General features: G+C 40.8%; 1 protein-coding gene across 1 annotated transcript in view; it reads right to left on the reverse strand.

Annotated features, from left to right (window-relative positions):
- Positions 1-5,196, reverse strand: part of LOC139538902 (receptor tyrosine-protein kinase erbB-4-like) — a 591,021-nt gene extending 585,825 nt beyond the window's left edge. The window contains exon 1 of the mRNA XM_071341463.1: positions 4,812-5,196. Coding sequence (XP_071197564.1) covers positions 4,812-4,893 — 82 coding nt within the window. The 5' untranslated portion in view covers positions 4,894-5,196. The remainder of the gene's footprint in view (positions 1-4,811) is intronic.
- Between the last annotated feature and the right edge of the window lie 6,725 nt (positions 5,197-11,921).

Raw genomic sequence — 11,921 nt, forward strand, 5'->3', positions numbered from 1 at the left:
TCTCTCTCATCAACACTCACTGAATCTAATACTGGGGGACAGAAAACAACCAACAACTCAAAACATAATATCAATGCCCTATCACTCCCCCCTTTCGAAGCCACCGCACTCCCTCACACACACACACACACACACACACACACACACACACACACACACACACACACACACACACACACACACACACACACACACACACACACACACACACACACACACACACACACACACACACACACACACACACACACACACACACGTGTCTCCTAGTGTCACTGCTTTTGCTGCTGCTCTCTTCAGCAGAGAGGGGGACACTGTTGCTGTGTGTAGTGCATGTTCTGCATCTGAGTGAGACCCTTAACTCAGAGAGCAGCTAGCGCAGACAGCAGCTTGTGCAGAGCGCCTCACAAGCAGCCCGCTAGTCTGCCTCCACTTGGCTACGGAGGAGATCGCCTGGGAATCAAGGCTTGCTGTTCTTCCAGCTGAGTGCCAGAGACACAGAGGTCACATCTTCTTTCATAGAGAAAGACGGGAGAGAAATGAATAAGAGGGTATGTGTGTGGTGGTGGCGTATTGCCGGGTGGACAGAAAATGACACCATTCTTTTTTGCTAGATAGAGGGGAACACAAGTGACGTAGTTTAGAAATTGTGAAAGCCACAAGCCACAACACATTCTCTTTCTCCATAGTCCAGCCTCTCTGTCTGAGTCAGTCAGGCCATGGAAACATTTAGATGTACTATGAACTCAAGATGGGCATAATATAATAATAGAAACAATCAAATGTCAACCAAACAACTTCTCCATTTCATTTCAGCTACTGTAGCCTCTGCTCTGTACGTGGAGATAGCCAGGGTAATAATTCAGAATATTGACAGTACATGAACCAAGGCCATCTTTAATGCAGAGAACACCGGAATAAGAATTATCACTGAATTACCACAGTGAATTACTGTAATGTTTATGTGTTAAATAATCCCATAAGGGACGGGTTGCCAACTGGCGATTTGACACGGAAATAACATGTCATTCATTCATTCACTCATCTGACATTAAAATCTGAAAACATGAAATTACCTTAATCATGTATTATCCTTCATGTACATTAATTAGATTGATAAACTGTAACATTTCAAACATAGTGCAACTGAAAATACCAGGGGGATATAGCCCTAGGCAAACATTAAATATGATTCATGATGAAAAAGGATCAAAACATCCTAGCAGAGACTACATTCTATTTCCCTTGATGAAGGCCAAAATTAATTTGGAGTATTTTTTGTAATTCAATAAATATTAATAAGACCAGATCATTCATTTATTATTTCATATTTCCCTTCTTTCATGGCAATTGCACTTCCTTCAGAGCACAATATTGTCTGAAGGTAGCAAAGACGGCAAACACATGTGGCGTCTGAGATGGCGCTCTATATTCCCATGTCATGTTACTGAGGCATACAACGTCCACAAGTCAAACATTAAAACAATTTATTGGAAAAAATTATTAGATCAATGGTTCTCCACTATTTGATTGCTGATCAAGTGTGAAAAGTTCAATAAATTACAGTCTCATCATGCAGCTTCAGAATATATAAAAAAATCTAAACATATAGCCCAATGTTTGGATCACAACTAAAGTTGCATAAATAACTCTAAATGAAGCATATAGAAGTTCCTGTTTCTTTGTTATCACTCAACACAGAATAGCACATGTGCGAACTCCCTCAAATACTTCAGAGAAAATATCCTTTCTATTTTATTCAGCTACGTTCAATTGTATTCTTCATACTATAAAATAATGACACAGAATTCTAAGCAAATCTTGTCTGCTAAATGAACCAGTGTAGTCCACAGCCGTATTGCATAACCAGATCAGGGCCTAACATCAAGACAACTCAGAGTATGCTATTCTGTTCTTCATATTTTTCTTCATATTATGTTTTCTTCATATTATGATTCTTTAGACCTGTCTAAAATAAATTATGGATTTGTTGTGATGGATTTTTTCGACTTTTTCCAAATGTAGATGTTTCAAAGGTCTGCATCAGTGGCTTGTAGGCTATGAGTAGAAGCCAGGACATGCAACATGTGTTTATGTTCATTAATGTTCAATTACCGTGAGACCGGCAGTTATTTGCTTCACAATCACCAAATTTCATGACCGCCACAGCCCTAAGAGGCGCCGAACCAATTCTATATTTATACACTTGATGACTAATAGGGGGCGCTGTGTTGATGCCACCGTGCCTCCATCTTGGCACTCCCCATTGTGAAAAAATATCTAGGAAACTATAGAAATGCATTTATTCATGTCTTCATTCATGACACATTTATTCTATTACAGACACCTTAATGCATACTTTTAAATTATATTACGTGATCTACTCATAAAACATATATAAAAACAATGTTACTGTCCCCACTCCAACAATACAAATACTTAAATACATGTACCCACTGGAAAAAAAGTTATAGTTATAAGGAATCAGTCAATTGAAATCAGTCAGCTTCTTGATATTCCACACCTGTCAAGTAGCTGGATTATCTTGGCAAAGGAGAAATGCTCATTAACAGGGATGTAAACAAATGTGTACACAGAATTTGAGAGAAATAAGCTTTTAGTGCTATGGAACATTTTGGGGAGTTTTTATTTCAGCTCATGAAACATGGGACCAACACTTTACATATTGCGTGTATATTTTTGTTCAGTACAATTTTGTCCTTGAAACATAATTTAAATACTTTAGAATTCCATTAATTTCTATGGAGGACTTCTCCTACTGGGTAGTGCCAATATGATCGACTGATGGCATCAAAGCCTCCTAATGGCCAATACATAGAATGCGCAATCCAGGGTTTATATATGTCATTGGGCCGAACCCGTCTGTAAATGTCATATAGAGCCACTGTCAGTAAGCAACATAACTCCAAAGAGGGATTTGGAACTGGTGCGTTATATCAGAGGGGCAGCTGTGAAACACCCAGTGGTACACATGGCACTGTTGAAGTGCTGAGGTATGCCAACACCTCGTGCTTGACATCCTGTCCAGTGGATGTTGGGGATCACAATACATGCAAGCACAAGGCTACACAATGACCAAGACATACACTCACACACACGCAAGCGGCAAACTGCAGCAGATGAAGCATTACTATGGCATACAACTTCAGTCTCATATATAGACAGTAGAAAGAGCATAAATAATCATAAGTAATTGCCTGGAAGTCTGAAATCGAGACACACTACTTAAAATTATGCCACATTTTGACAACAATATTTTATTGTTCTAATAATGTTTTAATAATTACTCATATGACGACAAAATGTGTAGGTAATCGGCTAAACAGGTCTAATCACAAATGCAGCACGGACAGGTTAGGCTATTTATTCCCTCCCCTGTCCCCTTATCTTTCAACCTCTTTTTTCATCTACAGGCTATTCAATCAACCCCCTGTCCCCCGGGGAAGTGTGGGTGCGCTTTATTGCATGTGTAGCTTTGAACAAACGGCACGCACAGGAGTGTGTGGTGCTATGGTTAATTCCTTGCTGTTCACGGGTCTATAGGATGTTTAGAAGCGAGAGTTGAGAACACCTGCCAAATCTGCTATACTATAACAACAGTTTCTAGGATTATTTTTTTTAAATTACCAATGAAGTATTGGTTTGTGTCTATGGTCCGTGCTCACAAAAGCGCTCTCTCCATCTCTCTGTTGTGTGTGTGTGTGTGTGTGTGTGTGTGTGTGTGTGTGTGTGTGTGTGTGTGTGTGTGTGTGTGTGTGTGTGTGTGTGTGTGTGTGTGTGTGTGTGTGTGTGTGTGTGTGTGTGTGTGTGTGTGTGTGTGTGTGTGTGTGTGTGTGTGTGTGTGTGTGTGTGTGTGTGTGTGTGTCGGTATCAGTCAGTCAGTCAGCGCGCGCTCTGTCCCTTTGCATGGCTCAGAGCTGAGGATAAAGATTTCCGGAGCGTTTCTCTCCGGTTCATACTACACTACCACCTTGTGGAGAGCTGCACTGTTCCAAGCAGGGACCGCCAATGAATGTGAGCAATGTCAAAAATAAAGTTCAGTTCTTTACAATACTCGCTTATAGGATATATTATATTTTTATTCCATAACCTATACTACCACTATTTATATACCACTACTACTACTATATATATATTACTACTAAGCCTTCTACAACAACTGATAATAATAATAATAACAATAACAATAATAAGAAGTACCAGTAGAATAATAATAGCCTGCAATTGTTATTACCAATTCGTATAAAGAAATAATAATAATAATACATGTGCCCCTTCAAAATGACAAAAGTACCTGGGACTTGTGCACCAAAGCCAACAAAACACGTTGTTTTTCTCTGAAAACAAACAAACACACCAAGACGGACCGATGCACACTATAAATGCCCACCACCACCCCTTACTCTCACAGAGCGAAGGACGACGCGATATGAGAATAATGAAGCAGTAGCAGGAGCCAGGAGGATAGGGTGGTCTCGGTCTTGGTGATGTGATGTCCACTGTTTGTCCAAGCCAAGACACGTGTGACGAACATTCAATCCGAACACAAATTTTCAAAGGAGCTAGGGTGATTTTATAGCAGATATGAACGAAAATCAACATAGAGGGTAGAGACAATTTAAAGTACAACCCCGATACATTTGAAACATAACGGACAAATGTGTGGGGACTGTTGCGGCACACAAAATAACACTTTGTTCGTGCGCAACGCGCACGAGTGTCAAGGGTAGCCAAACACCTTGCGCTGCGCACCAGCCAGGCAGACACCGAACTGTCAGTCACTCACTCACCTGCTTGTGAAGAGCTCGTCCGAAACATCGCAGAAGTGAGCAGAAAGCCGAAGCAACAAAGAACCGATGCTAGTAACTTCATTTTCAGGGGTTCGCAGTAACTCCTTTGATTCACATGTCCAGAAGCAAAAACCCTTTCGGATTGAAAAAGATGAAAACGTATAAGTAGCTTGTTGTGTCAGTTTACAGTTAGGTTATTAATTTGGGTTAGTAGGCTAATTAGTCCAACTACTTCTTCTCCCCGTCTGGTTTATGTCTTGTGAATAAAAGTTCAAACAGATTGATTAGCTTCCAACCAGGTTCCAAAGTAGCGCTGTAATATGGCTTGTCAAAATAGTAAAGCAATGCTCATCATGCCAATACTCTCTCCGAGTTGGACACCGTACGAAGCGACGTCTCGCAGTCTAAGAGACACACCCCCTTGCATGTTTGTGTCCTCCCACAGTCAACAGGATTGGTCGACGGTAGTGTTGATTTATTGAAGCCCTCCTCCTAGAACTCCAGGGAGCCTCCCATTGGCTCTTTGAAGTTGCCAACATTCTTGAATTTGTTGCGTCGGTTCCCGTCGTGTCCCTCGAACGTGTATAATACCTGTTTTGGGAGACCAACATGTAAGCACAATAAACTATATACAGGCATTTATTCTTACCACTTAAAATATTCTTGAGGTTACATTTCTAGAGACAGATATCTAAGTGATAATAATTAATAACATTATGAGTAGCATAGGCAATGGTATTTATTGTCTTAGATAATGTGTTGTTTAAAATAGGACTGAATTCGTTGTGATTCAGCTTTGACTTTTGAATAAAAAACAAAACAAATGACAACTGAAGTTCGAGTAATTGGATAGAATGTAAATAGTGTGTGTCCACATCAGAACGACCTACCTCTCAATAACACCCCTCTCTCTCTGTCGCACCTCAAGAGAGGTGTGAACACCCTCTGAGCTGCAATATGCCAAAACGTCTGGTCAGAAATGCAAATTGTTCTATGTTGGGCGCACATAGGATGTACACGGACACACACATACACGTACACACACACACACACCACCAAACCTTCTGCATGTTGTTTTTCCCTTAATTAAACTGTATTATGAATATACATGTTACAATGTTAAAGAGAACTGTAGAATCAAGGTAAATGATAACGTACACATATTAATGTGTTGATTTGTAAGGAAACCTGGCCTATAATGATGAATGGCAGACATAATATTGGGTAATTTTTTAACTGCAGCATAATCCAAAGAAATATTCAGAGCTTCAGAGAATATATAATGAACTTATAATTCTAGAATGATAATGGTATGAAAATATGAATCAGTGAGAGACTTGGAACACCTGGCATAAGTGTTAGACTTTGAGCACCAGTTTAAACCCCCCTACGCTTAAAGGTCATGAACAGACAGAATTATGTTTTTCTTGAAATTGGACGATATTTGAAGGAAACCAGATCAAAGTATGATGACAAAACTATGGAAAGGGACTGTTGCTTCTAGACTGAACAAAAAAAATAACACAACATGTGAAGTGTCCCATGTTTCATGAGCTGAAATTAAAGATTCCAAAAATTTTCAATATGCATAACAAAAAAAAAAGTATCTAACATTTTGTGCACACATCCGTTACATCTGTGTCTGCGAGCATTTCTCCTTAGCCAAGATAACCCATCCACCTGACAGGTGTGGCATATCAAAAAGCTGATTAAACAGCACGATCATTATACAGGTGCACCTTATGCTGGGGACATTAAAAGGCCACTAAAATGTGCAGTTTTGCCACACAACACAATGCCACAGATGTCTACAGTTTTGAGGGAGTGTGCAATTGGCTTCACGGTTGGGATGGTGTTCTTCGGCTTGGAAGCCTCCCCCTTTTTCCTCCAAACATAACAATGGTCATTTCTCCAAAAAGTACGAGCTTTGTCCCCATGTGCAGTTGCAAACCGTAGTCTGGCTTTTTTATGGCGGTTGTGGAGCAGTGGCTTCTTCCTTGCTGAGTGGCCTTTCAGGTTATGTCGATATAGGACTCGTTTTACTGTGGATATAGATACTTTTGTACCTGTTTCCTCCAGCATCTTCATAAGGTCCTTTGCTGTTGTTCTGGGATTGATTTGCACTTTTCGCACCAAAGTACGTTCATCTCTAGCAGACAGACAGCTGCGTGGTCCCATGGTGTTTATGCTTGCGTACTATTGTTTGTACAGATGAACGTGGTACCTTCAGGCGTTTGGAAATTGCTCCCAAGGATGAACTAGACTTGTGGAGGTCTAAAATGTTTGTTTTTGAGGTCTTGGCTGATTTCTTTTGATTGTCCCATGCTGTCAAGCAAAGAGGCACTGAGTTTGAAGGAAGGCCTTGAAATACATCTACAGGTACACCTCCAATTGATTTAAATGATGTCAATTAGCCTATCAGAAGCTGCTAAAGCCTTGACATATTTTTCTGGAATTTTCCAAGCTGTTTAAATGCACAGTCAACTTAGTGTATGTAAAATTCTGACCCACTGGAATTGTGATACAGTGACTATGTAAGTGGAATAATCTGTCTGTAAACAATTGTTGGAAAAATGACTTGTGTCATCCACAAAGTTGACTTGCCAAAACTATAGTTTGTTAACAAGAAATGTGTGGAGTGGTTGAAAAACGAGTTGTAATGACTCCAACCTAAGTGTATGTAAACTTCCAACTCCAAATATATATATATATATATATGTATAATTGATATAATTTAAATGTTGTTTGAATTGCTTTGTGTATTACAATGCTCACTGATTCCAAGTTGCTTGACATACAGTAGGCCTTTCAAAGAGCTTTCAATAAAGGCGAGGTCATGAATATAAGCTCCGCCCACTCAGCCTGTCTTTTTAAACTTCCTGGTAGTTAGCCATGGGAGAGAAAGTAGTTTTCAGAGTGACTGTTCAGGACCTTTAAATGTTAAGCAAATAGCCCTGTTTCACTTTCTGTCCTTCTTTCATGTTCTCTTCAAATGATCCTTGAGTCCTTCCCCAAAGACTTTGAACATTGGAAGTTTACAATGCTCACTTTGCAGAAAGTCACTAAGGACTGTTTTCTGCTTGAGTGCAAAATGAATAATGACGCATTGAACTGCCTGACATCTTCAGCACTGCAACTGTAGTTCTGACCTTTCACCACAGGGGGGAGGTAGACTATCACCTCAGAGGTCACAGCGTCACGATGCATTTAGCATAAAGCTAGCAGGTGGGATTACTCAATGAATGCCTCCCAAATGGCACCCTATTCCCTTTATAGTGTGCTACTTTTGACCAGAACCCTAGTGACATGTAGTGCACTACATAGAGAATAGGGTGGGATACACACAGTGACTCAAGCAGGTACCAACAAGTTTACTGTCTCAGTGTCTTTTAATTTGACACATTGGAACATCTTATCATTTAGACACATGGTTATTAAAATACGACTCAGTGTGATGAGCATTTAATATCACTGACAAGTGATTAAGAAATATTAAAATTAGTTTTCAATTTTAATCGGGGCTGCGGCTTATTCTCGCTCTTAAGCAACTCCAGTGACTGCCGTTTATCATTTTAATAATACCTCAAATGCAATTCAGCCCACTCTATTTTTTTCTTCAATTTCATTATATATATTTTAAAGATCGCTCCTCTGACAGTATCTTCTTAATGCTGTCAATTACATAATTTATTCCACAGATTATTATGAAACAGAATCATAAAACGATAAGGTTGTGTGTGTGTGTGTGTGTTTGTGTGTGAGTGTGTGTGTTTGTCTACCTGCCTGCCTGCTTTAGCTCCCCTGGTGCCAGTGGTGTAGCTAATCTAATACATAAGTCCATGATTTGTTTAATGGATGAGACTTTGCTGCATGAGGCGAGCCAATAAAACCATAGCAGCCTCCAGAGGGCTAATGCCTCATAATGATTCCACACACACAATGTTCTGCAACTTATGAAGCAACTTTATCATACTCCTCCTCACACATCACAGGGCTTATTTGTTTCACTGCTACCCTGCAACCAATGCAATCTCTCCCCCTGCAGCAAAGGGTATTCACAAAGGCTTGCAACCCAAATGTAACCATATTCGCTATATAGTGCACTATTTTTGACCAGAAGAAGTGCACTATATAGGGAATAGGGTGACATGTGAGATGCATTTGTGGGCATTCATTCAGTCTGGCTGTCACAATATATTAACCACGTGTTGAATCAGAAAGGGAAGACAGCAGGCAGACTGTATTCAATGTATAAGAGTGTATCGTTATTTAATGTATAGTACAAGCTAACTGCAGATTGAATACCAATAATCACATTACTAACCATGTATGTATTTGCCATTGGAAAGTATGCCTTGACTGCATGGTACTCTAGGAAATAATCTCATGTACAACATGTTAATTGAAAATGCTGAAAGTAAACACTGTTACCTGTTTTTAACATTTTATCGGTAATTTACCGCGACTCGTCAGTGAAGAGCACTTTTTGCCAGTCCTGTCTGGTCCAGTGACGGTGGGTTTGTGCCCATAGGCAACATTGTTGCTGGTGATGTCTGGTGAGGACCTGCCTTACCACAGGCCTACAAGCCCTCAGTCCAGCCTCTCTCAGTCTATTGCGGACAGTCTGAGCACTGATAGAGGGATTGTGCATTCCTGGTGTACCTCGGACAGTTGTTGTTGCCATCCTGTACCTGTCCAGTATGTGTGATGTTCGGATGTACCGATCCTGCGCAGGTGTTGTTACACATGGTCTGCCACTGCGAGGACGATCGGCTGTCCGTCCTGTCTCCCTGTAGCGCTGTCTTGGGTGTCTCACAGTACGGACAATGCAATTTATTGCCCTGGCCACATCTTCAGTCGTTAGCCTCCTTGCAGCATGCCTAAGGCACGTTCATGCAGATGAGCAGGGACCCTGGGCATCTTTCTTTTGGTGTTTTCAGAGTCAGTAGAACGGCCTCTGTAGTGTCCTAAGTTTACATAACTGTGACCTTAATTCCGTACCGTCTGTAAGCTGTTAGTGTCTTAACGACCGTTCCACAGGTGCATGTTCATTAATTGCTTATGGTTCATTGAACAAGCATGGGAAACAGTGTTTAAACCCTTTACAATGAAGATCTGTGAAGTTATTTGTACTTTTACAAATTATCTTTGAAAGACAGGGTCCTGAAAAGGGACGATTCATTTTCTGCTGAGTTTATTTATGGAGGAGACAGGCCGGAGTAGCAGCAAGTCTCAAACCTTTAATGGTTGAGAAATAATGTGGGAGGAGAAAGAATTGCTGGCTCATTAACATATTTTAAGGCATGTCTTATAAGTCCCTATATTTCTTGCACCCGTTAATGAGAGTACTGTACCAATTTAAGTGATATGTGGTAGTAGTTCTCTAACAATTACATTTATGTAGGGAACATATAAGAGTTGTAGATTGTAAACTTTTTAATCGTAAGCCCTCTGCAGATCCATCAACAGTTCTAGACACTGGAAGAGGGGTGGAGGAGGGACTAAACCCCAGACCTGGAGTAAGGGGAACACAACATTTGACCTCTGGATCTAGGGTACTCTTGTGTGTCTGCTTGTGCCTTGGGTTGTCCTTCCTCCACTGTGTAGATCCAGCAACAGTACCAGCAGCAATCCAGATCCAATTGGTCAGCACCAGACTACCAGATGAGGTGCGGCGGAGGGAGCAAAGATTACAGCTTTACCCAGAGAGAGCAGGCCTCAGAGAAGTACCACTGTTGACCTCTGTGTCTAGGGCTCCCATGTGTGTCTGCTTGCTCCTCAGGTTGTCCTTCCTCCCCTCTACAGATCCCGACCCAGCACCTGCAGCAGCCTCAGTTCCTGGTTCCCGGTTCCTGTTTCCCCCCGGCCCCCGGCCCCCAGACCCAGTACCAACCCTTGGCCTCCAGTCCCGGTCCCAGCACGACATCCATTCCCGGCCCCAACACCAGTACCAACCCAGGATTTACTGGTCCAAGCCACAACACCAGCACAAACCCTGGACACAGCACCGACCAAGCACAACTGTCAATTCCATTCAGCAACAATATCTCTGACTATCTTGTTGTAATTCAAATTATTTTGAAGACCAATGTGTCCTTAACTACAACATTTTCGGTAACCGTCACAGAGACGTTTTACTTGCTGTGACTGTGACTGCCCTGACTGTACATTGCTAATAACAAGAGCGCCTGCTAAATGACCAAAATGTAAATGTAAAAATGAAAACTTGCAAAGAACACTGGGTAATATGTCGCTACATGGGCAATTCCAGTAACATACTGTAAATTATATTACAGTGACATTTCTGGTACCGTAAAATGGATTACAGTAGCTGGACTGTAAAATAAGTTACAGTAACATATTGGCCAATTGCAGTCAGTAAGTTACTGTCAATTTTACACTAAATGTTTTACAGTGTACATTAAGAAGTGCAGGATACTGTGGGCAACACATCATTCCACAACATAATTAAGTATGTCAAAAACATAATTTGAAAAATCTGGAAATCTAAAGACAACAGAGAACATGACAGACAGGTCTGTTTCTCTCCTTCTAAGCATCTATTCCCTTCCAATATAATGTCTGAGAAAATAAAATACATTCATATTTTATTCAAAGAGTGATTCATGTCCAATTCTGAGACACTGACAATATTCCAAATGGCACCCTATTCCCTATATAGTGCACTAATTTTGACAAGAGCCTTCTGGGCCCTGGTCAAAAGTAGTCCATAGGGAATAGGGTTCCGTTATGGGACGCAGACCCTGACTGTGGCTGTGGAGAAGCTGCAGTGCATACATGTATGTTTGTAAGAGCTCAACTTTTCTTTGAATAGATTAAGAATACATTCAAGGTTTTACATGTCCTCTTCACAAACAGATATTCTGTTCCCAGAAAGGCAAACGCTTTCAATGACAAACTTTACTGTAGAGTAGTGTACACTGGCTTCATTAGAGTGTATAGTGGATAAAGCGAACCAAACACATAGGAGTGTGTCGGCACACAGTATAAGCCTCAGCATGCTTTATCTAAAATGCTAAATAATTATATCAAATGTCTACTCGTGTGACTGTAAGGTGCATTTCATTGTACCGCAAATTACATGAAATG

The sequence above is a fragment of the Salvelinus alpinus genome, chromosome 14 (genome assembly GCF_045679555.1).
Source record: "Salvelinus alpinus chromosome 14, SLU_Salpinus.1, whole genome shotgun sequence".
NCBI classification, from domain to species: domain Eukaryota; kingdom Metazoa; phylum Chordata; class Actinopteri; order Salmoniformes; family Salmonidae; genus Salvelinus; species Salvelinus alpinus.